Below are 26,801 nucleotides of genomic sequence, written 5' to 3'. Positions count from 1 at the left end.
ATGCAACATTCCCAGACCTAGTACGAGCCTGTCCATGTGCTAAAATGTGTCAAAATTATACTCTCAGGAGTTCACTAGGCCGTTATTAAATCTAGATAGTTATTGTAATCTGGTAAAGGTTTAAATTCACCTGCAATCTTTTATTTGATTCTACTGTAAGAGGAGGATTTCTGTGCTATACTAGTTTTAGTTCACTCTAGTCTACATAAATCTCCGGGCATTTTACGATAATCAAATATTTGGTAAAATGGGAAAATTGACACGAGAGAACTGCCATTTAATTTCCCGAGGGAGTTTCATGTGAGCGAGAGAAACTTCGCTTCAGCACACTGATGCAAGCCTAACATAACTACAGCATACAATCGAGGATTTATCGGCGCCCTTAGCTGTTACATTACAAATTGTTAACAATGTATCGCGCCGATAGCATCAATGGTAAACAGCGCTGGCTGGAAGTCACGTGCGGTTCACTCCCGACAGCGTTAGTTTAAACGTAGATTGGCTGAACCTTTCAGTTACAGTGTGCCCTGATCTCCGATTGGCCTTTCATCATTGTCAATCATTGTTGTTGCCGCCCTTTGATAATGCAGCATGGGCGAAAATACCAGACCCAAGAGCTACAGCTGAGTAAGCGGACCCCTCTACTGTAAACGTTTTTGGGCAATTGAAGGAAAGGTGAGCGAACAAACGCCTTTTGGACGTTAACATATGTATCCAGCATGATGTAACTTTAGTTAAAAAACAGTCAGGATGTGGCGGCTAGGGATTGTTAGCCACCTGGACGCCGAGATGCTAACCCACATTGCAACACTGAGGGAGGCTAGAGGCTCTCGCCACGTTAAGTTAGCTCGCTGGCTAATTTGCTGCTGCTGCTGCTGTCAAGCTTAAAAAGACAGCAACAATACAGCGGACAACAGGACATGACCATTAATTAAACATAGAAGGACAGAGATACATATCGAGGTAATGACGACGTTTTGTCTTCAAGCTTGAGACAGTTCAGGTCGACATTAACGTTAGCAGTGGTCGATGTTAGCAACATAGCATTGAAGCTATGACGAGTGGCCCTAAGAGTAGACTCTAGCTGGTGTACAGAGGCTGCCCGGTTAGTGGAGTCGATAACGATAATGACGAACCAGGAAACTGAAAAACCGTAAAATCAGGTAACTAAGTAGTTGTTTAATCAGACAATAAGAATGAAATAAATTGACAGCAATTGCTGTGCTGCCTTCAGGTGCTACCTATACAGTCCATCGTTCGCCTTTTAGTCTACGACTGAGTGATCTTAGGTGCCTATTGGTTGTTATTTGATTTGGTTGCTGTCGTTGTCATTTAAACATTAACTGGCCCAGCCGATTTATTTGTATCAACATACTTGCGTTAGTAAAATAATTTGCCAAAAATAAAATAATTTTGTCTCTCATTTAGGATGATAGCCTGAGGAAGTGTTACAGATTAATCGGTTCTCAAAATAGTTCAACTATTTTACTGGTAGCGGTTGTCTCCCATATGTTGACACATTGCTTGTGTTTCTCTACTCCTGTTGTTGCTGAAACACAGCATTTACTAAATAACTTCTAATTAGTCTTTTTTTCTAGTCACACAACTATATGGGCTTGAAATTACTGGAGGAAACAAGTCTTAAAAAATAGAAAACAATCTTGGATATTCACCGACTTTTTTTGGATGGGCCACTTAAATATATTGTATCAATCGGAAAACATAGACGCACTGTATTGGGTCTAATATGACATTCTAATGCATCTTTATACTTGTGAATATTATCTATACTTTGCCAGACACCTAGGAAAATGGTTTGGTTTTCTTGCTGATATTTGGCCTGTGATTAAATCGTTGAATGTATTTCTACAAGTTGAAGAAAACATTGACACGGCACCTCCACTGATGCATCTATGCATGTTAGTGTGAGGAATACCTGCAAGATATAAGACAAGCTGATTATACTAATTTCCTCAGTGGTGGTATTCAATCATGGACAGAAGAGGCAGTTTTAAGTCCAGCCACTGGCTTGCTAGACAAAAATGATCCAACAGAAGGTGCGGAGCTAGGTGTAATGTAAATAGAAATGTTTTAACCATCCACATCTGAAGGTGATATCTTTCGTAATTTGCGATGCATGATTCTGCTCTCAAGATCTCAAACCAGGCAGCGACTAGTCGTCTCATGTTACCTGATGTAATTTCATACTGTATGTAAGCTGGAGTTGACAGTTGAGCATTACAAGACCATATACTCTATCTATGCATGGATATTGGCACGTGTATCCTCATCTAATATCCATGCATATATCACTCTTTGTGAATGGCTCATATCACCTTACAGCATCAGAAAAATCAGAACTACCCCTTTTTTAATGACATTCCAAATGCAAACCTTTACATCAGATAAAATGACTAGTAGTAGTCTACCCTCTAGAATTTTGATGAAACACCTGGGTTGTGGTCAGTGTAACAATGTTGCTCCTGCAGTTATCTGCGTCCCTGTGTGCCGTTTTGTTTTACAGTCGTGTCAGTGAAGGTCAGCTTGCCCTTGTGCATTCAATGCATGTTCCTTCCCTCTGCACGACGTCACTGCCCTCTCTGATGAACATCACTCTCATGGTGCTCCATGCCTCTGGCGTTTTAGTGTCGTACTATTACCAGTACATCTACATGATGTAAGGTTTTAATTTTAGGAAGGTTTGTTGTGTTTGTGGCACCTCAGCTACATCCTGAATAAAGTGAGGCAATAGGAGACTGAATGATTTGTTCACTCACTCTTTGGTCATTATTGAACACGTTTTGCCAGCCTGCTGCCTTTTGTAGAAAATAACACGTCAGAAGTTATTCACTGGGCTGACACTGGCAGACGATTGTTGTTATCTACACTGTAATGGTCTTTTTTTGGTGCACTCAGCTATACTGTATTTAAAGGGATGGCAGACAGCCAATGTTTTAATTTGATGATATACAGCTTTATTGAAGAAACATGCTAATTGGTGGAAGATAACAATACAAACGTTGATGCAGGCAAAATAAATGATAAGAATTTGACCTGGCAGTTAACATCATCTCTAAATGATCGTCCTCTCTTTATCCCATACACTCTTCACCACCCGATGTTACAAACGTCTGCTGTCTTGCATAACTGTGGGGACAGCTGCCAAGACTCAGCTGGCTCCTCGGATGCATTCAGTCCTTATATCTCTTGTGGAGCCATGTCAGGATACGTGGCCTGGGAAGGGTGTTATTGGGCAGTTAAGTGATTATCTGAGAGATAAATTTAACATTTATTGGATCAACTGAAGGTTTGATTTTGGTTCTTTTTAGCTCAGAGGACCATTAACGCTGCCATAGTAAGTTTAAAATCCCCACACATTAACCATGTAATAGAAAAAGATAGTCAAGGTACTGTGAGGTGCTTTTGAATAGGGTGGGGACCTAATGAGGTGACATGTCCTTTTTTGGGGGGGAAAGGAGTGCCATTTCATGGCTTCATGTGGGCAAAGTGAAATGAACAATTTGTGACACTGACAATCCAACTTTTCCTGCAGTGATGTTCCAACAATGCCGATAGTGGATAAACTCAAGGAGGCATTAAAACCTGGTCGGAAGGAGACGGGTGATGAGGGTGACCTCAACAAACTGTTGGCCTCTTCAGCCAAGAAGGTCCTCTTGCAGAAGATAGAGTTTGAGCCTGCCAGCAAGGGTTTCTCCTATCAACTGGACAGCCTGAAGAACAAGTATGTGATACTCAATCCCCGGAATGAGGGCGCTACGGGCCAGAAGGCCACAGAGCCTGCCCAAATAAAGAGGCAAGGTAAGCTCTCAATTTGAACTGAACATTTTGCTAGTTTTCATATTCACATTTTTTCCATTGGTACTAGCCATTAAAGCTCAGTTTCTGTATTGCAGTTGTAATAACATCATATATTTGACTGCACTCCTCTTTCAGTCTCAGAGAATGTTGTTGGGGGTCAGAGCGATGGGATTCCTTCCCCACAGAAGATGCTCTTTCCAGGCAACAAGCTTACCCTTAAATGGGAGCGTGTGTACAGGGTGGGAGCCGGTCTCCACAACTTAGGGAACACCTGCTTCCTCAACTCCACAGTGCAGTGTCTCACCTACACCCCGCCTCTTGCCAACTACTTACTCTCAAAGGAGCACAGCCGTGCCTGTGAGTATTTCAATCATGCTCTTTAATACTGCCAGCATTTACACTCTCTCGCATTTATTCTCTTATATTTACCTCCACATAGTTTTGGAAATTACTTTAACTCTGCTACTTGTGCAGACACATTTGGCTGAATGTCACTGTGGAATGCAAGCTAAAGCAGCTGAAGAAGAAAAACAAAAAACGCTACCAAGTTTTATTCAGGCTCTGAAACATTTAGCAGTCTCTGATTTCCTGACAAAAAAGAAAACAATGAAACGCTGATCTCAAAGTTTAAGTGCTGTAAGTTAAATTGTAAAATAGTAAGCATCCTAAACAGTACTTTGGTCCAGACCAGTGGAACCAAGACGTAGATTGTGGTATTACAGGTGACAAAGGCGCTGAGATGCCATGGTTAAGACTGTAAAACTGCACAATTTAATTTGCCCATATTTGTTATGAGGGACAACTTGCCTGATAAAGGCTACACAACCATTGCATTGTCAGAAACAAACTGTATGTAGGGCTCATCATTTTTATTCATTAGCCAAGCTCACTAAAAAATGGATTTAAAAGATCGGTTTGAACTGATTGTCACCCAACGTTTAAGTAAATGTAGTAAAGGTAAAGTAAGTCCTTCAAATTGATTGGAAAAAATCTCCCAAATTGTATTTTTTTTTTATTTGATTTGATTTACACTTACAAATACAATTCTGAATATTTTTTTGGAAAACATGAAATCAGAAAAGGATCAGCATGTTGCTTGTTTTACTATGCTTTTAAGAAGTATTTCTGTGAATACCATCACCGTATTTCTGACATTGATCTTTAATCCAATATGTTTTTACTCTGTTCAATGTGAGTTTTGTTACTTACTGTATGAAGGAGCCACATCAAAGACCACTGTGATAACCATTGTGTTGTGATGAACAGTAAGAGTTTTACATTAGATAATGTTTCGTTATTTCGCATTCGTTATGAACAATAATCTGAACCTGATTACTGTCGCAATGACACATTTCTGTACTCTACGTTTGTTAGTGTCTCTAATTTTTGTTGTTCTGTGTTTCAGGTCACCAGTCAGGCTTTTGTATGATCTGTATAATGCAGAACCATATCATCCAAGCCTTTGCCAACACAGGCAATGCCATCAAGCCTGTCTCCTTCATCAGAGATCTGAAAAGTAAGACCACCAGCTTCCTTCAACATGGTGGGAATGTGTCTGAGCCTTTGTGCTCGCTAGTTTCAGTGTAGGTTGTGTCAGTTGTCAGAGGCACCTGATCTTTGGATAAATAGAAGCGTGATGACGCAACACTGGCCAAAGTGTCCCATGTGACAACAGCTTAAAACTGCAGTGTAAAATGGAGCGATGAGACTACAGTCTGTGAATGAACACCATGTAGAGAGTAGAGATGAGGTACTGTGCTGTAGTCTCACAGAAGGTCCCCACCCCCACCCCACCTGCCTGCTACTTATGTGCTGCTGCAATTATGTCTCCTCGTCCTGCACCTTTTTATCTATCGCTCCCTCCCCCCTTCACGCCCCTCCTTCCCCAATGCCCTCTCTGTCTCCTTGTGACTGCGGGCTGAGAAAAGCAGCTTAAGCACAAAAATGTACACTCTACCTTTTCCCCGTCTTTTCAACCAGGACTTGGAGATATACTGCATGTGTTTCTATGGTTTTCCTTTAAATTCATCTTGCTGATGGCCACCCCCACAGTTAGAAATGTCCTTCCACAGCTAGAACAATATAAATGCATACAATGAAAATGAAACATCCCTGTTGGGTTGAAATTAAGGATTATTTTCATTGTTGATTAGTCGGTCAACTACTTTCTCAATGAATTGATTAGTTGTTTAGTCTATAAAATGTCAGAAAATCGGGGAAAAGTTCAATCAGTGTTTACTAAGGCCCAAGATGACACCCTGCGTTATGTCCTCAAATAAAAGATAGTTTATATCGGTTTACTGTCAGAGTATTAACAAAACTAGGAAATATTCACATTTAACAAGCTGGAATCATCTGTGCCTCTTTTTTAAATCAAGTGCAATGTCAACACACAAAAGTTGGAAGAGCTTTCTCCAAACAAATTCACAACCACCGAATCATATAACCACAGATCATATCTTCAGGATGTTGTCTCCCCCTTTTCTAAAAAGTGCCCTGAACAGGTCATTAGAGTATGGTGTCTTATTTCTCTTTCCCACTACGAGGTGACTCATTGTCATTAATGTGCAGGGCTGGGAATGTGGCGATGACCACATATTTCTACCAGCTTACACGTTTCCATTAGCAAATAGCGGTAGAGGCATAGGGTTTAGAACTACATTATTTCTAATATGACCCTTTTAAGATGAAACATCAGTCTGTTGAAGTCAGTAAGCTGCTTATTAGGTCATGGCCTTTGAGCTGCAGAACTAACTCAAAGTACCCAGTAAAGTAAGTAATTTTGAAATATACTGTAAATTATCTTCAGTGATTTCTTTGCATGTGCCTAACTGCCATGTGTAATTCTTGAATAGTTAAAACCCTATTCTAACCTCCTACTCTATAATACTTTGAATGCTTTTAGAAATAAAGACCGTCGTTGCCATAGATGTTTAAAGAACACACTTCTTTGTACCCTTTTGCATCCTTTAATTCTTGATTATGATATGAATTAGAACACTTGTGTGGGCTTTCATGCAATGAACATTCTGTCCAACACACAGGCTCAACCTTTTTTTTTTTTTTTAAACTTAAAGCAATCGTCATAACTTGCCTTTTTTTATATATACATATATATATATATATATATATATATATATATATATATATATATATATAGCAACATCTATTCTGAACTGTTTCAGTAAGTGGTGTGGCTAAATCATGAATAATTGTCATATGCACTTCATTTTGTTAATGCACTCAAGGTGGAAACATTCAGGTTGCACAAAGCTTACAGACTCTTTTGTCTCCCACAGAAATTGCCAGGCATTTTCGCTTTGGAAGCCAAGAGGACGCCCATGAGTTTCTGCGGTACACCATCGATGCTATGCAGAAAGCTTGTCTCAATGGCTACCCAAAGTAAGGCTTTATTGTTGTTGTTTCTTAAACGTTTTAAACAGATGAGTATAAAATTAAAAACTGCCCAGTTTTACGGGGCCCCACATGGAGCCAGACCTGGGAGGGAAGCTCGCTGGTAACCGTTGGCCTGGGCGTTGTACTGTGATGCGGGCATTGTACTGGGCCGTTGTCGAGAGCTGAGCCCGAAGGCAAAGCTTTTGATTGACCAGTCGAACCAACCCTATGATTATAAGCTTTGTAGGGGTGGGAAAAAATTGATTCTTCGATGCATTGCGATTCTCTCTAGAATGATTCAATGCTCGATTCAGATAAGTTAATAATGGATAATTAATTTGATTAATTTTTTTTAAATGTGATGATTTTTATTTAAAAGTTACTGTCTCCAGTCATGTACAAATTAGAAAACAAAGTGACTGAAAGAGGATGGGATAATGGATAACAACTTAGTTCAGGCAAGAGTGCAGAAAAAACACACAAATGGCCAAAAGAACAAAAAAGTTTTTCTATATATATATATATATATACATACATACATACATACATACATACATACATACATACATACATACATACATACATACACAAATAACATAATTAGGCAAAACACATTAAAAGGCTGTTCATCTACTTTATCATATTACATCTGACTACCTCATCTTTCATGTTATCCACCTTTAAACATGACTGAGCCTCTGATGTAGAAGATTACTAAGAGAAGGTGATTTTAACAAGCATGTTTAAGGCTTAAGCATGGAGTGACTACAAAATAAAAACCTCAGTAGACAAAACATTTTGTTACAAGTTGTGTGTGACAAATACTGCATATGTCGCTGGAGCTCAGGAGTGGCAATAAGTGGATGGATGCCTGGTTTTATATGAATGTTGTTTTGATGATTTCCCCCCCCCCTTATCTGTAGGCTTGACAGGCAGACCCAGGCCACAACTCTGGTTCACCAGATCTTTGGAGGTTACCTCAGGTCAAGAGGTATTGACTTTCTTTTCACATACAGAAATGTAGAAAAAAAAATTGGCTCCAGAGCTGTGCACTTTTATGAATTTCCACATTTGTGGCTTTTAGTATTACGCTATTGATCCATTACCCAGCAGACTAGACTAATGTCTGTGTCAGCAAAATATAAATTGCCAAAACAGCTTGATATAGTTCAATACTCTTTACGCTGCATTCACACATGCCGTTTTTAAGATGCAGCATTAAAAATATTTTTTGCAGGTGACAGTTTGGTCTAGTATTGAAAAATTATGGTCTGAATGTAAATATTTAGAAGAGTGCTACATTTACAGTAATTTCCCCTTAGTGTTTGAAAGTCAGTTATGTTCTTGCTAATCTTCTGTTCACAGGAAGTGGAACAGAGGCTTGCGTGAATCATTCCAGTGATCACTGATCACCTTGTTAAATTAACAGATAGTATTTCTTAAAGGTCCCATGACATACTGATTTTTGGATGCTTTTATATAGACCTTAGTGGTCCCCTAATACTGTATTTGAAGTCTCTTTCCCAAAATTCAGCCTTGGTGCAGAATTACAGCCACTAGAGCCAGTCCCACAATGAGGATTCCTTAGTCTGTGCCATTTCTGTGTCTGTAGCTTTGAATGCTATTAAGGAGAGAGGGAGATCAAGGTGGAGGGTGGGGGTGTGGCCTTGACCAACTGCCACTTTGCTCATTTGTTAATTAATTAATGTTAAAAAACCTCAAAATGAATTTTTCATGCCATGGGACCTTTTTAAAAAAAAAAAATTTAAAACATAAAAACATAAGTGATTCACGCTTTTTTTCAAATTCTGTCTTTCAGTGAAATGCTCTATTTGTAAAAGTGTGTCAGACACATATGACCCTTACCTTGACATCGCTTTGGAGATTCGGGTATGTTGCACAAGATGTCAAAATAACCTTTATTTCCATGGAAATATTAAATCAATATTTTCAAAAACTTTCCTCAGCAACACCACATTTCTGTTTTTGTCTGTCAGCAAGCGGGTAACATTGTGCGAGCCCTGGAACTGTTTGTTAAACCAGATGTACTAAGTGGAGAGAATGCCTACATGTGTGCCAAGTAAGTGCACAATTTTACATCTGCAGGGCATCAAAAAAAATGTTGCGTGTTTATTCTTTACATTGAACATCTTTTTTCTAACAAGACTTTTCTTTTTTTCTCTCCAGGTGCAAAAAGAAAGTGCCAGCAACCAAGCGCTTCACAGTCCATAGAACATCTAATGTACTGACCCTTTCACTGAAGAGGTTTGCCAACTTTAGCGGAGGAAAAATAACAAAGGTTAACAAGGAATTCTCTCACTATTGGCTGTTTTGAAAGAGCTGTCTAATTTCTCAGTGATCTCATATTTCTGTCTGTCGTTTTCTTTTTTTCAGGATGTTGGTTACCCAGAATTTCTGAACATCCGCCCCTACATGTCTCAGAGCTCAGGTGATCCTGTTATGTATGGCCTCTATGCTGTTCTGGTGCACTCTGGCTACAGTTGTCATGCTGGCCATTACTACTGCTATGTCAAGGTAAGATGAGTGGATGCACATCCTTTTTTAATTATGTCAAATTCAGAGTATAAACACCTTGAGATGAGCCATCTTTTTTTCCAGGTTCAGAAACATGACATTAACAGACAATATGGTCAAATAAAACAAGACATTAACATAATAAAATAAAAACAAAGGAAGAAGGAAAAGCTCAAAGTAAATGTCTTATACTTTTCTTCCATCATACTGGTGGATTTATATTACATGAATTATACTAAAACATGTAGAATAATGGATAGAAATAGTGAAATGGCTGTAAAGATGTAATTGCCTTAAGGCCAAAACTTTAATGGTTTAGCAACTTGTTTTGTTTGAAACTGCTGTTCAAGAACTGCAGTGCTTATCAGAGAAGTAACATTTAGTTGTAACATTAGTATTTCTTTCTAATATTGTATCATTTCAGTTGCATAACTTTGTACCTAAACTTTTCTTTTTTATTCTAGCTCTAAAGAATCTTCTATCATGGTATATGTCATTTTGTCATTTATGTTAGACCACATTATCAAGATATAACCAAATATAATATATTTCTTGGGAATTCAATTGATAAACTGCTCAAATAGTAGTCTGTTTTTGGCTAATCCAGTGAATTAGTATATGGAGATATCACATAGTTGCAATCCTATTAATCCAGTAATGCCACAAAGCAGTCCTTCTTATTAATGTGCAACTGCAACTTTGCCCACAATGGCCTTCTAAAGCCAGAGAAATTGAAACTAACTCAGACTTTGCTATACAGTTTAGACCGACTGTTAACAAATTCCTATTGTCTCATAGTATATATCGTCCTATCAACAACTGTCATGGTGTCTAAAGATTTAAACCTGTGGTGGTATTATATACTCTAATCTGATCTCAAATGAAACGGGTTATCTGCCTGCAACTGCTTTAACTGAGCCTGCTTTTTTAGTGTTCTGTTTTTCTGTTTTTGAACTTTTTTTTTTTTTTTTCAATAAATACATTTCACAGCAGGCTTCATTTTAAAGTTGTACTTCTTTTTTGTTTTCTCTTAGGCAAGCAACGGACAATGGTATCAAATGAATGATTCCATGGTGCACTCTAGTAACATCAAAGTAGTCTTGAACCAGCAGGCTTATGTGCTTTTCTACCTGAGGTAAGGGACTGGGGAGTGCTGCAAAAGATCAAACAAGGTGTTTTCTGAATATATCAATCAATAAATCAGTGTCTTTATTTGTATATTGAAGGATCCCTGAAACCAAGAGGAATGCAGATGGACAGACCACCAAGCAGGGGATGTTGCATCCTGGGAGGAACAGTGTGTCTTCTGAACAGATAAAGAGGGCCAATCTGAATGGCCCTCTCTCCTCCCCGCAGGTCACAAAGGTATGAGACAAGATGACCTCCGGCTCACTGACATGTGGACTGTACGCGGGCTGAAGGTATATGTGAAGTTTTTTAGAGTCTAAATACAATACTCTCCTTTTTCAGAAACTTGAGCCTGCACAACTGCGTAAGATCCAGTCCATGGATGGTGGTTTGGGCCTGCCCTTTTCTAGAAATGGCGTGAGCTCTCAGCCACAGCCTAGACTTTCCAACTGGACGTCATACTCCAATGGTCCACCAAAGCTGCCAGGTGGACCCACAGTTATCGAGGAGCCTTTCAAGAAGCTGAAGAAGCCGTCTCCCCAGGGCCAAGTGCAGTACCGCAGCTGCACTCCGACCCCTTCCAACAACGGGTTTAGCAGGGCTGAGGGAGATAAAAAGCAAGGTGGCGAGGGCAGAGGCATGTCGGCGTCTACCTCATTTAAGTCTTTGTCTGACTCTTCCTCTGCCGACACAACTGACTCAAAGGTAATATTTGCCCTGAAAAAGTACAAACAAAAACACATCTTTTTCAAAGAAAGGATCACTGCATTTTTTTAAACATCTGATTACATCAATTAGATAAGACTTGGTGGACCGAAATGTGCAAAGAGTATTATCATCTAACCTGGAACCTACAAATCTTTTTCTTTGTCCGATTTAGCACTGGATTAATCAATGAAATGCTAATTTTATGTATTATGTTTATTTTGTGTGCGTACATCATGTAGCTACCTTTAACGCAACATTTTTATTTTCTGAGTATGTGATGCATACTGCAAACTGTATTTGCAATATTTTGTGCACAGATTTGTATGATGGGGTTTAAGGAGATGCATAACAGCTGTTTAAGGCCAAGTGTAGCTGTGCAGAAGCATAACCACAGCGTATGATTGCTTTTGTTTCGGCCAGGACTCGGTGGGTACCAAAAGTGCACCAGTAGGAGAGACTCCCTCCACCCCACGGAAAGGCTCTAATGGCCTGCCCTCTCCAGCCAAGAGCGTGGAGCGCTCTCAGAGCACAGAGGAGCAGAAGACGGCTAAAATTAAACCCCCGGCGCTCAACAACATCACTTCTGAAGCCACCAGCACCATGTCACCTCCCCCTGCCAAGAAACTGGCCCTGTCAGCCAAGAAGGTGAACTTCATTCCCATCCACAGCAGCAGCACCTTCTCCTGTCTTAGTGAAAGCTCATGATACCTTGGTTTCCTGTTGCTTCAATCTACACTGCTATCCCAAATTTGACCATTGATTTCAATTAGTAGTTTTATTAAGGCAAGTAAACAATCTCATTTTATGCTCTATGTAATGTTATTTCTCTAGTGTACCTGTCTAATCAACCACAAGGTAGCACATGTTTAGAGTTTGTCTTTCTTCCCTTAGTTTGTTCTTTTTTTTCTAACCATTTCTAATTCTTCTCTGCCATACCCTTTCCTCTTTGTTTTCCTCCCTCCATATTTTCCTGCCATCCGTTTAATCTTCCTCTTCCTTATTTGATTCTCTTCCTTATTTTTGTCACATTCATGGCTATTTTTTTAGACCACCAAGTTTTTATTTATGTCGATAACTGCAGGCTCGCAGCCGGAGACCGAGCAGCATTGATGCTCTGCCCTCTTTGCCACGCCAGCTGTCCAGTGTCCCCACGCATAAAAATCAACTTAACCCCCTCACTTTGCCCTCACCTACTCACACTCCCAGGTATGAATTCTGAAGCCCACATCATATAGAAAAAGCACAAAATATTGTCTCAAATGAAAATGGCAGAGTAAATCCAGATGTTTTCTCTTGTTCTCTTCCCAGAGCTGTTCCATTCCATTCATCCAAAGTCCAATCATTGCCTTTTGCCCACTCAAGTGAATCCTTCAAACAGCAGAGCTCTCAGAAACAGTCCCTTCTCTCCACACTGCAAAAACCAAATGCCAGCCTTTCTCCTAAAACCAACGGGCTACACAGTGGCGGCCCAAAGAGCCCCAAGTCTTCCAACAACTTCAGCTCCGTGGTCCAAGAACCAGACCTCAACGGCACTTCAGGTCACGAGGTCAACCAAAAGAAGAAGAAGAAGAAAAAGAAGCGGCGGCATTCTGAGGTAGAGGGCAACGCAGAGCCGATGACATCCACAGCTACAGTGCCACTGGCCAACCATGTCGAATCAGCCAGCGAGAAGAAGCGGAAGAAGAAAAAGAAAAAGCGAAAAAAGGAGCATGAAGATGGAGAGAAAGTTTTAGCGAGGGAGTGTGTCCCGTCACACCTGGATACATCGCACCAGGAGGACGATTGGTGTCAGGGTGGCATATGGAGTCTAACATTCCATCCTGATACAGAACAGTCTAAGCAAAAGCCTCCGTTAGCTAACACAACCCCAACGCAGTCTAAGTCAAATCAGAAAGAACAGGGAAGGGACTCTGTAAAGCTGAAGAAGAAGAAAAAGAAGAGTCAGGACACTTCAGCATGCTCTGCATCAGAGACGTGGGTTGAAGTTTATGATTCTTTTATTTATACGTGTTTTTTTTCCCCCAAATATTCATTTCTGTTCAAACACTGCTGCCCTGAGTAAATTTTGTGCTCAAAATTAGGAAGAAAATGCACATGTTTATTTCTATAACAACCAGTTGACTTCTAGAAACTCCCACAATGCAGCCTGCGTGCAATAAACTTAATGAACTTACTTTTTCCCAACAGCACTTCTGAGATGAAGGCAGCAGTCATTCAGAATGATATGGAAGATTTGATACTGTTAAAAAATAAGTTAAAAGTGAAGAAGAAAAACAAGAAGAGGCTAAAAGAAGAGGTGACGCTTTGGGAGGAGAGCAGGCGATGCTCAGACGGGCAGATCGATGAGCCTGAGGCAGTGGAACCCCCTTCCAAAAAGACCACCACAGAGAATGGCAAGATCGGTAAACAAAGCACAGGTATGTGAGCGTGCACACACTGTACATGCAAAAAAATACACATGCATTTCTACTAATGCTTTGTTTCAATACCACAGAACATATATACTACTGCTTGGTATTGATTAGAGCTATTTGCCAAAGAAACACTTCAGCCTCATTTATGTGACCTGTCATTTCACAATTATACTAAGAGAGCATGACTCACTACATTTTGAGAATGCCAGACTTAATCAATGTTTTGCTGATTGTTGAAATCCAGCCACAGTGGTGTTTTGGGACAGCCAAGTGAAGGACAGTTACAAGCGCAGACAGGCACCAGCGGCTGATAGAAGTGAGTTAGGAGACAACCCAAGCCGTGCTGCTCCTGTAGCCTGGGATGGGAAAAAGACAAGTGGGGTGGTAGAGGAGCTGCTCAGGAACGCCACAGATAAGGCCTACGGAGCAAACGGTAAGAAGCAGAGAATAGATCTAAATCTGTTTATGGCAATAATTTGTAGAAAAAAATGATTTTCATATGCCTTTTTTTTTTTGGTCTTATCTAGTCCTCAGTTGGGATGGAGAGGTCTCTGCTATTAGTAGAGATGCTGCTGAAGATGTCCGTCACGCCAAGTTTGACACTGTGATCGATGAGTGGGATGAAGACTTTGACAGGGGAAAGGTAAAGGACATTTTTATTTAGGTCAGCTAATCTTGTCCCATTGTGTCTGTCTCTCGATTTCAACTTCTCCCCATTTTTTTGTACAAATTAACAGGTGAAGAAAATGAAAAACTATAAAAGAGAGAAGTGGCGAAGTGGCAGCAGCATCTTCCAGAAAATCCAGGACAGGCGGAGCAAATGGTCTGTAACACCTGGAGGGAAAAGAGTTTTTGGAGTCCGTCGCTGAGAGTCCAGATTGCTGTTGAGGTCATAGCTGACTGGAAATCGAGACAATAATACTGTATACCCAACTTCTGTACCTTTTCTCACTTCTATTTTTTTCTTTTTTTAAACCTCTGTCTTATGTCATGTTGAGGCACAAAGTCCTTAAGTGTGAGTCAGTTTCAAAGCAGTACCGACTATATGGACAGTCTGACTGACAGCCCCATCTATCTCAATTGTAAACGAACATGAAATGTTGGCTTCAGTATTAAAAATTCACATCCACTTTTTTAATATTGCAGTATTTAACAGAAGCCCCCACACCTCCATGTCAAATTAATAACTATATGTTGCCCGTCTTTGAGCCTTGGTTATTGCCCCAACAATCTTGAGCCACTTTAAAATGAAATACAGTTTACCATATTAGAGATAGGTAGGCTAAGAATAAGAGTATATGTGCAACACTTTGGCTGTCTTGTTTTAGAAACTGTCCACCATCTATGGAGCATACTTTGGCAGATATACAAGCTCAATTAGTTGGAATTGTTTTAACATCTTTAAATTATTCTATACAAAATTATAAAGATCCCAAATTCTTCATACATTAGGGTATACTATTTTAGATTTCTGTATGATTTTCCTATTTTATACCTTTATCCGCCGACATTTTATTTTGCTGCAGTGTCTGTGCCACGTGGCTTGTTTTTAAGGACCAAATTTTGCCTGCATATTGTTGGTAAAATTAAGCTTTAAATTGCCACTATTTTCTTAACATGCATGTTGAAATTTGTAAAAATTTACTAAGGTGAATTTTGTTTTTAGTTGTGCTATATTTTGCTCCTTAACAAAATTTATTTAATTTCAGATCAAATGGGGATACATTTTAGACTTCAAAAGTATACTCTGCCGAATTGTATCAACAGTTTAACTGTTTGTGGAAGGGTTTACATTGATGAACAGTACACTGGGCTCTATAAGTTTCATTGTATCTATATGTTTATCTGGACATTGTTATTTTCTGACTCATAGTGCAATGTGCATTTGCAGAGTAGAAGTCGGGCTTGTAGGGAGGAATAATTGTTTTCTACTGTGCAGCTATTTAACTATGTAGCTCATCCCGTCAGTCCGGTGTTCAGAGGCTTTCAATGTGGAGATTTGACCTTTCACAAACTGTTGTCCACCAATATACTGAAATAAAGGGGTTACATCTTATACTTAAGGCGCTGTGTTAGAATGGGACTGCCACATGCTAATAATTTATTTCCCCCTTGTATCTCTATGCAATTTTCTGATGCTCATGCTGGTCACCTAGAAACTGGGCTAAGACTCAGGAACCAAGACATCCTGTATCACACCGTCATATCTGATCAGACTCCCCTGTTTCATATCAAGAGTAGTCCCTCTCCATTTTGCATCCTGTAGAAACGGTTTTATACTATGTATTTCAGGTGTGGAAACATGGGATCATCTTGCACCAACCCAGGCACAGATGCATAGAGAAACTAACGTTATAACAAAATGCTTTGCCAGCGTAGAAGCCTGTACAGTCCATATTGTGCTATCCGTTTCCCACCAATGCTGTGAAGATTTGCCCCTGCATTTCTTTTCATTCTAGAGATGTTGCCTTGAATTGGCTATAAAGTATAGGATTTAATGTTATAAATATATAATTTAAAGATGAAAAGACATTGATCTTTAATGTACTACTCAGATCAGTTGGTGGATGTTAACTTGAGAATTATTCTGCAAATGTGCTCATTTGTGTCCAAGAGTTGTCTGTCTTCATGCAAGACCTTCCCTATGTCACTGTAGTGTGTACAGTACAAGATAGACTACGCAAGTCTAATTTTCATAGGACGCGTTTGTCGGCTGTGAAATCAACGTAGGGTGTGACTCAAATTGACACAAGGAACATTTGCCAATGTGAATGGACAGTTCAATGTTTGCATTGATGGCTGTATATTTTGCACCACCTTTTCTGACCAGGGAAGAGACCTTTCATAATGAAAGTGGCTCTTACCACACTATAGTTATGAAGGTGCAATAAAGTTGTGACTTTTGTGAGCGGATTGTGTATTTTCTGTCTTCTGCTGCTTTGAATGAATGTTTTTTTCTTTTTCTTTTTTGCTTGTAATTGAGGGATTCTTACACTTCTGACCTTGCCCCCATTCAGTGAAGTTGAACTGGTATTTTCTCTTTTTGAAAGCTGAGGCCGAGCACCTACTGACATCACTGATTAGCCAGAGATGAAAAGATTCTGAAACTTTAAAGCAGCTATATTTAATACTTTATAATAATGTCTCACAATACAAGGTGATGAACTCACAGAGAATTATCAACTGGACCTGCAGCTCCTTTTGGCTCTGCATTGTGCGTGTCAGCTCATTGTTTACCTGTCTGTCCAAGAACTTGACTGCTTTGGTTCACTCTTACTGCTCTCATAGGGTCGTTTTCAACCTCAGCAGGCAGCAAATTGCCCAGCTCTCTCCCAGACAATATGGCAGAGCTAAAAGAGTACTTTAATTCACCAGTGGCCGACAACAGTAGTTTGCTAAGAAGTTTGCCTCATCAACTTAAAAAACGTGTTCACAACTTAGATTTATTGTGGGTTAAAAGAGCAACACACCAGCAGTTTCCCGCCCTGTTTCATTTATTGTGGACTCTGAGGGTAAAAACTGTTTCTTTGTTGTTTTTTAACTTTGTGTGAAAAAACAAAAATCTCAGGCTTAGGCTGTATCTTTTAGACTCCCACCTTAAACATAAATACAATATGTATGTGTATACTCTACATATACTGTGTGTGTGTGTGTGTATATATATATATATATATATATATATATGTGTGTGTGTGTATATGTGTGTGTATACTCCAGACAGTTAATTTGTTAAATCGAGCATTCCAGTGTTAGCGTGACAGATAAGTTAGCGTGACATCACATCTGGGATGGGCGGGGCTAGCGTGCACCGGCTTCTCTGAATGCATAACAACTACGCCAACATGGGCAGACACTCACTAAATGGCAACTAGGTACAAACAAAACGGCAACAAGCAAAAAAAAGTACCACCTTAGAGTGAGATAGCATATTTAGAGAGCCTGCCATTAAGTTGATACCTGGGAGATAAACGAAGGGAGAGCTAAGAAGAGACCGGAAAGGAAAAGAAGAAGGTATCCGGATTGCTGCGGGCGCTTGGCGAGAGACATCCCCGGTCTGTGACTCCTTCAACAGCATCAGGACCACGAGGATGGAGGGGGAGAATCACGGTTAGTCTTCATTACACTCTTACATAGACTGTTTGGCATTTTGTGGACGCTTTAAGCGGAGCCCCTTGCAGTGTACAGTGTCTTTTCAGCATATCTTACCACGGTGTTCCTGCTCTGCTGTGCCAAGTCTACCGAAATGTCATGTCATGCAGTCTACTAAGTATAGATGTTCATACTGCTCTCAGTGATTTAATTGAAATGTACTCACCAGATATGAAGTAGCCCACCATGTTGGGGTTTTATAAGCCATCTTAAAAACAGGTGTCTCCTGTAGTATTCACTGCCAATGCCAAAAGGACATACAAATTATTTGTATGATGAATTATTACGTATCACACTGCAGCTGTGACTGCATGGTGGACAGTGTAGAAATCCACAAATTTACACAGTAGAGTTAATGCAGGGAAAGATAGAAAAGTTACAGCTCTTATGGGAATTAACTTGCAAACAGATATTTATACCATGCTGGCACAAAGGCTCTTCAGATTACACAGTTTTACAAAATGCCTCCTTAAAAAACTTACAGGAAGTTCAATGTCCTGACATCATGTCCCCCATGATGATGTCAGGCCATGATGAGCAAGCTGATGCCTCAGCTTAGGCAATGATAGATTCTTCATCTCAATTATTTAGCAGTTTAGTTTTTCTGGGAGCTTAATGCATCTCAAAATAGAACCGCCAGCAATGGCCTCATTGCAAAACTGATGCTCTGTAGAAAGAAGGGAGGGCTGGTACCCCACATTGCTCTCTGTGAGTCCCATAAATATACCCATGTAAGATAACAGTCTAGAACAAAACAACATTTCACTAGAATTGTACCTGGTACTATTTCATGTGACAAGTACAATTGATTGATTTGTTTTAAGGATAAAAAAAAAAACATATCTAAGTAGAAGAAGTAAAAGATGTAAATTGAGATAATTTTATTTTATGCCTTTTGATTTGGATTTTTTAAAATACATAAGGCACACGGGGTCCAGAAGTGACTTCTTGCATACAGAGTTTTTGCTCTTGGCTCCAAGGCATAGTCTTATTTATGTGCAGTCGTCTTCCCTTGTCAGTTTCTTCCAATTTGCAAGAAGAGTAAAAAAATTATGTAATTATCTACACAAGTGTGAGGCACAAGAGGAAGGACATGCCAAAGCTCCCAGCATTCAAATAAAACTCTCTCCGTCCCTGACACCTGCTTTAGTCAAATCAGTGGCTTGTGGATCTGAATGAGTAAGTAGTCATCTCTTCTGCCCCTACGCACCCTGTCTGTTCAGCATAATGGAAGTCTGAGAAGGAGAGAGGATACAAAAATAATCCATCCACTGTCAAGACTTGACTCCAACAGACTTATTTTTATTTTGGCACAGGTGTGTTTCCTCTATTTTATTATTTAAGTAGACACATGCATTTGCAGTGTGTCTGGAAACAATCTCTGTATCTTACAGCTTTGCAATGTCATATCTAGCATCACCTTCTAAAAATTAAGACGGGGTTACCATACTGGGTTTTTTGGACTCTGTTCCTGTGATGTTGTTAGGTGCAGGTGCCCTAAACCAGCTATCTTGGGATTCATTGGGTGCATTCTGTTTCAAGATTAACTTCAAAGGCTACATGTTGTCAAAATGACTGGTTTATCTTTTTCTTTTTGTGCTTTTTTGCCCCACCTGCACCTGTCAGTGCAGTTCTGTTTTCCTTTGCATAATGAAATTTGTGCACACAAAGGAAACCGTGTGCTGGTTTATAGGCGTGGTGCACTATAGTGACAAGTACATGTGGTTGCTGTGGTTATGGGTGTCATCTCTCCCCTCAGTTTGAAAAATAGTTGCTGCTGCTGGGCTGTAATGGGTTGTTTTCTACTGTATACTGTCACTCTCAACCATGTGATCCGACAGGTTTACTCCAGGTTTAAGCTTCTCTCTCGTTCAAAGCCCACTCTTCGAAAGAAACTGTCAAAACAGCAGCAGCAAAGTCTCAGTGGACTTATGCAGACATATAGTATGCTATTCCTGGTAAAAGAAAAAAAAAGGGTTACGAAAACAAAAAGATAAAACTGATAAGAAGTTTAATTCTGTCACTTCAAAGTCAATTCAAATCTGCACTTGTGTTGCAGTTGTTCTTACGTAACCTTGCAAGATACCAGTCTAGAAATAATTCAACAATTCAACTTCACGTTTTCCATCATAAAATCTATGCCAATACAAAGAGTTGTAGATAAAGAGAAGCATACAAAGGGAGGATGTTAAATCTTTGAGACGGCTAAAACCAAAAGTTGGCTAGGGTGCTGGATGATGTTACTTAACACATTCAATCCATATTTAGCCTGTTAAGCTTTATTCTGGTGAGTATTCCAGCATAGGTGCTTATTCTGCTGTTAGCCAGTTCTTAGTCACTGGAGGTGAAACCAACGGTGTACTGCTACGTAGGAGTTCCACCAATACAGACGAGCAAGCTCTTTGTAGGTTTTTTACCCAAATGGGAAAAGACTTTCATCACATAGAAAAGTTGCCTACCTATAAGACTGTTTGAAGATAAACATATAAGTGATTTTCTCTAGAATCTCATATAGACCGCTTGCCGCTGAAGGTTTTCTGCTTACAGAGTTGGTACATGTACGCAGGTTGTTCAACCTACGTAAAGTTCCAATTTAATCTGCTATAAGGTAAACTGCACTTGGTGTGTGAGTGAGTCCTTCTGGCCTGTTTGGTGAACTAAGAGTAAATGTGTTGTTACATGCTATGTCCACCTGGTGGCATGTATGCATACTCATAACAGCTCAACTGAAGTGATGATGTGGTTCCAGTTCAAGGGAAGACTACAGACAGTATGCAGCACTGTGCAGAGGAAACAACATTTCAGCAGCCACTGTATGTGCTAAAGGAAGATGTTTTCCTCATGATCTACTCACATGTGGCTGCACCAGATATTGTTGTAATGCAACAATGTATTGATTGCTATTAGGAGCTCTATTTTTAATAAGTAACCTCCACCTAGAGGTAGAGATTGGAGGATCAGCTACAGAGCAGCTGTAAAACTGTAAGAAATCTTGATTATACAGTATTAATGCTAAATTAGAAATATGTTATTGTGGATTGGAGGAGTTTTATATATAGTATACTATTATAGTGGGCAAAATGTTTCCCATGTAGTTTGACTGCAGTATTCACAGTTAATTGAACTGAGCATTCATGTGAATATTTGTGCACCAAAAATATTATTTTCGATTAATTTGAATATTAAATAGTGTTACATGTTATAAACAAAAGGGAGACCCACTCCTGCTGCAATTTGTATCTATCTATCTATCTATCTATCTATCTATCTATCTATCTATCTATCTATCTATCTATCTATCTATCTATCTATCTATCTATCTGTCTGTCTGTCTGTCTGTCTGTCTGTCTGTCTGTTTATTAATACTCTGCAGGTGCAGAGCTTGGAGCTGACTGCTGACAACACACTCTTATTCAGATAGGTAACATGGAGCCTTGTGGAAGGAGCAAATATGCATACTAAAAATGAGAGGAAAACATTTGTGCTGACTTCGCCATGCTGCTGATCCTCCTGTGACAGAGCTGCTCCTCTGGGTGATTTGCAGCTGCAGCATTTTGAAGTGGTCAGGACTGACTTTGCAGTTCATGCAAGGGTCCCTCTGAGGCAATCTGCCCTCTGGCAATGAACTGGGCAATGATTGTTAAATCAGAGGTGATGTCATTGCCATGCAGACTGTAGAAATGCAGATTGTGTCAGATTTACCTTGTCGCGTTGTGTAATTGCCACCTAGCCTGAGTTGCTGACATGCATGCCCCTGATGACAGGGAGGGCAGAGTTGAATGAATGAGATGGGCTGTTATTAAAGAGTGAGAGACACTTTGTGTGATTGGCAGGTAGGCTAATTAGAGTGGCAGTAGTTCAAGAGTGGAGGTAAACATTCCTGCTTTGCCCCACAAGAGGATGTGAAAATCCAAACAAAATAAAATTGGCGTTAATTTTGACCAGTTAATTTTGTGTGTGTGTATGTGTGTAAAAGCCCCATTTGTGTTATGTGGCTTCAAGGCCCTTGAAATGTGTGTTGTGTTAAAAAAACTCAATAGGCGTGTGAAGATATAATCTAATCAAAACAAAAACCTCACAGTGTTTTGCCCAGGAGCAAATGATTTCTCCACCCCGTTGCCAAGCAACAATAAAATCTTGATTTTATGTACTAGGCTACTGAAGCCAAAAAAGATGGAGTGACCAGAAGCTAAAAAGCAACAGAGGGTAGAGATGGAACTCAACACTGCACCGCACAAAACAGAGCAACGTGCTGCTGATAGGTCGCCATGATTCTAATGCACAGTAAAACTTTCTTCTTAATTGCTTTTTTAATTGATTTTCCCTTTGTTTCTAAATTTGATCAGGCAAAAACAAAAAAGTAATAGAAAGCAGAGATCTGTCCTTAAGGTACATTAATACATTAAAATACAACCTGACTTTTCCATGTGTGTTTGCAATCTGTTGTGTCTAAGAATATCTACTTGAATTAGTATGGAAAGTAGCAAGAGAGTGCAAGTGGAAGAGAGAGAGAGAGAGAGCGAGAGAGAGAGAGAGAAAGAGAGAGAGAGAGAGCAGAGGAGGATAGAGGAGCTGAGACACCACCACAAAAGGGGAACTGGGAGAAAGCAGAAGTGATTTCAGCATCCTGGCAAGTTGCACATTCTGTTCAAGGCGGAAGAGAAAGTGTGTGAGTGTGAGAGATTGTCTGGGGAGAGGAGGACTCATCCAGCCGGGGGATTAGGTGAAGCAGAGTGACAGAGAGCACAGGACCTAACAGAGTGTCTTACATGGACTGAACGGCTGGGAGCTGGGAGGGACTCTCAGCCACAGCAGGTAGCCTGGGCCTCCTCAACTTCCCTTTTGCCTCCATCTGAATCGGAATTGCCAGGAGGGAGCATTCCCACAGCCACTAACGGAGACGTACCTTCACACACACACATACACATACATTTACACATTGAAGCTATGGGGTCAGTTAGTGAACTTTGTGTGTCCAGCCTTCAGACATTCTTATGTCCAGCTGTGAAGCCGCTCCACCAAGCTCCAGGTAAAGTCAACACTATAGGCCTTATAATACTACATACTGTGTTGTAGTCTGTTTTGGTTGTTGGTTGGAATGTGTTGTAGCAAATGGTTTGTAAGATAGCTTAAAATAGATCATTTTAAACCACAAGTATGTGTACATGTGCATGCTTGTGTGACCAATGACCACTGGCACAAGCACATGGCTCCACCAGAGATGATAACATTTGGATGGAAATAGAGGGAGCTTCTTGTCGCTAAGGAGGCTCTCTCATTAAGCACTACTTAAACCTCTGTGTGTGCAAATACACTGAGAGATGGAGCGAGCTAATGTTACTACTTACTGAGAAGATGTAATCACCAACAGGTCTCACACACTATCCACCGCCAAACTGAATTGAACTGCTGATGATGACTTCACAAACTAATGTTCACACATGTAGCAGATCCACATATTGTATTAGCAACATTGAAACCCAGGGTAAAAACACAGCCACATAGAGTGACCATGGTCCTACAATACCCTGCTCGGCTGTGCATGAAAATGCCTTGCTGTTACTAGTAGTCCTTCAATAACGGGGATTGGGTTTACTTGAGATCACCTCTTGAACGTAGATAAACAACTTTCAGTGCTTCCCAGTTTAATTACAGATAGACCAGAAGTAGAGCTGGCTAAGACGTTGGCCTTTATTCTAACCATCTGTGCTCAGATTTATCATGTACTAAAAACAGGATCTGCGATGGAGCTAATGATGTTAGTTTTGGTTGTCAAGTGTTGCATCTCTATTACGCTACACTGCAGGGTGGTGCACAGGTTCCCATTGGGAGTATTTGAAACTGTGTTGGCAGACAGTGTTGACATGACCAAAGCGGCTTCACTGGGTTGTGGTGAATCAGCTGACTGAGTGCGTAGCAAGAGGAAATGGTGCTGCCTCAGTGATTTCAAAACACCTAAATCAGCACCACGGACCAGCGCGAAAAAGAGGGGACTTTATTTTAGTGTGGGATATTCAAGGCAGAAGTAATCCGGATTGTCATGGTGACAGCAATGTTTTCCAGATTTTGTCAAGCTAACAAAAATGGCTCTGACATATTGGGTAAAATTGAGGAAAAAGTTCTAGTAAGATATGACACTGATTTTCCATTTGAATATTCCTCCTCCAGTAAAAGCATTCCCAAAGGCTTAATTCCAGCTGTCACCCGCCTGCAAGTGTCAGTTTTTTTCTTAAACTGTATTAAAAACATTCATGTAGTGATGACAGCCATTACATTTTGGACCCCTTGTGGTGGGCGGAGATCGGGCAGTGTTCTGAGAGTGTTGGTGTTTCTGTTTTTAATCGTGAATCATGCAAGTGATTCATGTGTGACTCATCGAATGGTCATCCAGCGAGTTTACATTGTATCAGCAGCACTATTAAATCACTCCTGAAATATAACCAAATGCTGTTTGACATGAAAAAACAATTGCAAACATGAGAGACACGTTTTTGAAAAAAGTCACTTGGCTGCCTCACCGGCTGACCTCATGTAGTGACGTGTTATTTCCCAAAGTCTTTATGTTTCTCAGGGGACACAAATTGATTGCTTCGGTCTTCTTAGCCACTCTCCCTTTGCATCTATATGAATTAAGCACTACAGTGGAATGGCAGTGCCCTTTCAGACTATAAATGTTACTGTGATTCTAACTTTCACAGTCACTGTAAGTGTGACTCAACAGGGCACAGGCTGGGACTGATAGCAGGCAGTGTATCGCCCAAAGCAGACGTGATAGTAACTTAGCTGATTAATATCAGTGTGATTACGATGGCCGTCTGTGCTGTCAGGCAGCTGTGCCCGTGGCTTTGCTTTTCTGTCGTGGAAATGGGCCCCAAGGGGCAACTTAAGACAATTGGATGTCTTTGGGAGCACAAACAAGTCCATCAGCAGCAGCCAGTGTTTTGAATATTTGCTAAATCAGCTGGTCAAATCGTCTGTAACTGATATTTTCTGCCATCATTATCATACATACATACATACTACATACTATGCAGTAGGCTAAGCACACTTCCAATGAAGGCTGTCAGCAAATTGCCTTTGAGGTTTTTCAAAGGAAGAAATTGTGATATTGGGCAACAATAGTGATTACAAATCAGAAAACTACACAATTCCATTGACAAGAATTAGACCAAGGACATCGGATTCACATAACAAGCTGTCAAATGACTTATATTGTTCCTCATCCAACAAAGTATCACAGGTGAACAAGGTAGAATGTTGCATTAGCAACATAATCCTCAGGCTGCTAGTATAGATGCTAGCTTTGTTAGCAGTAAGCTTTTCCTAAAAACTAAATTCTACTAAATCAAAAAGTCACAGAACAGCTGTAATAATAATTGTTACCCTTCTTGTGATCATTTCCTTACAACTTATTAGGGGTTTTTCAACCTCAAAGTTGTAAACTATAATTATGGGATGCAAACCTCTAACTTTGTATGATGATAAAGTAATACACACTGATTATAAGGCTTAGCTGATCAGTAAGCTCCTGTGTACATTTACATGAAAAAAAGATAACGTTCACTTGGTAATACAGTTTGATGTGTTTTGGATGCTGAACGAGACAGGCTCTGCTAGTGAGCTGCTTCAAAGAGTCAGTGGTGGGAATCAAAACAGAAGCAGGTGAAACCCACACAGCACTGTAAGCCAAAAAAGTTCATACCGGCTGCATTGGAGGATTTGTTTTTTTCTGACTTCTTGGTTTTTCTCTTGAGGAAATGGCATGAAATGAACAGGTGTGGTAGCCCGTTTGCTGCTGAACTGGAAAATAACGTGCTATCTCGGGTATTTGTGACATAATGGAACTCGTATTGTTGAATATCTATGGTCAAAAACCCTTTTTTCATACATACACCAAAGTTTGGAATGGCATTCCCCATCCCATCAGAACATTACCGTCCATCACAAATTAATAAAAGGCATACAAACTATTTCTTCTCAACAGGTACACTTGCACTCAGTGATTGTTCATGTATTGTCCAAGTCTTGTTTACACTGTCTGTATTGTTGTTTTTAGTTGTCTGTATTTGTGTTTCTGTCTTCATGTGCCGTAACTGTGTTCTATGTTCTATGTTTCTGCAGAACAGGAACCTGCTAGAAACCAGTTTTTAAACTGAGTTAGGCCCATGTAAACTGTAACTTAATGTTTTTCTTAATACTTTCATGTATACTAAATGAAAAATGAAAATAAATGTGTGAACATGCTGGCCTCTAACTTATCAAGCTTCAATGCTTGCAGACACAATCCATCTATGAATCGGAGAGGTTTTATTTACTGTAGTCTTTCCCTAATACTGCTTGTTATTCAGACTTACTGTATGCATAAGAAATTACAGATGAACAAATGCTTTGTCAGCCTGTAGTCTACCAAGGTTTGTTGGGGTGATGTCAACTGTAGAAATGAATGCAGTGCAACGTATCTAGCCTGAGGAAAAGTGACTTCTAGACAGGCTGTCAGACTTCAGCAGGAGCTCTCTGCATTTCACACCCAGTGTTTTTCTCTCACAACCATATGAGAAAAGTGACACGAGAGCTAGATATTCTTGTATTTATATTATGACTCATGTCAGTTATTAATCGACAGGTCTGCACACACCCTATCATTCGAGAAAG

The 26,801-nt window shown here is 40.0% G+C and overlaps 2 protein-coding genes across 4 annotated transcripts in view; both read left to right on the top strand.

The window, feature by feature from the left end:
* The first annotated feature begins 452 nt into the window (after nt 1-452).
* Nucleotides 453-16,908, top strand: LOC116707302 (ubiquitin carboxyl-terminal hydrolase 36). 2 transcript variants are annotated; one of them, XM_032544618.1, is made up of 20 exons: nt 453-675; nt 3,554-3,819; nt 3,955-4,176; nt 5,225-5,335; nt 7,119-7,221; nt 8,139-8,206; nt 9,035-9,105; nt 9,213-9,295; nt 9,403-9,514; nt 9,610-9,750; nt 10,785-10,885; nt 10,977-11,115; nt 11,221-11,583; nt 12,007-12,231; nt 12,668-12,792; nt 12,895-13,165; nt 13,862-14,003; nt 14,245-14,433; nt 14,528-14,643; nt 14,738-16,908. In XM_032544618.1, the coding sequence occupies exons 2-20, from the start codon at nt 3,567-3,569 to the stop codon at nt 14,867-14,869; spliced, it is 2,967 nt and encodes a 988-aa protein (XP_032400509.1). In that variant the 5' UTR covers nt 453-675; nt 3,554-3,566; the 3' UTR covers nt 14,870-16,908. The 2 variants fall into 2 exon arrangements, with proteins under 2 accessions (XP_032400509.1, XP_032400508.1); XM_032544617.1 differs by having other exon boundaries at nt 12,895-13,560; nt 13,774-14,003.
* A 974-nt stretch (nt 16,909-17,882) lies between these two features.
* Nucleotides 17,883-26,801, top strand: part of LOC116707110 (cytohesin-1) — a 41,098-nt gene continuing 32,179 nt past the window's right edge. Inside the window, exon 1 of one of the 2 annotated variants that reach the window (XM_032544285.1) lies at nt 17,883-18,107. In XM_032544285.1, coding sequence (XP_032400176.1) covers nt 18,089-18,107 — 19 coding nt within the window. In that variant the 5' untranslated portion in view covers nt 17,883-18,088. Of the gene's footprint in view, nt 18,108-22,855; nt 23,179-26,801 lie in introns of those variants that run through there. The other variant, XM_032544282.1, reaches the window with a different exon arrangement.

The sequence above is a fragment of the Etheostoma spectabile genome, chromosome 19 (assembly GCF_008692095.1).
Source record: "Etheostoma spectabile isolate EspeVRDwgs_2016 chromosome 19, UIUC_Espe_1.0, whole genome shotgun sequence".
Lineage (NCBI taxonomy): Eukaryota > Metazoa > Chordata > Actinopteri > Perciformes > Percidae > Etheostoma > Etheostoma spectabile.
Note: the sequence above shows the minus strand (reverse complement) of the source record. Positions and strands in the feature narration are given on the sequence as shown.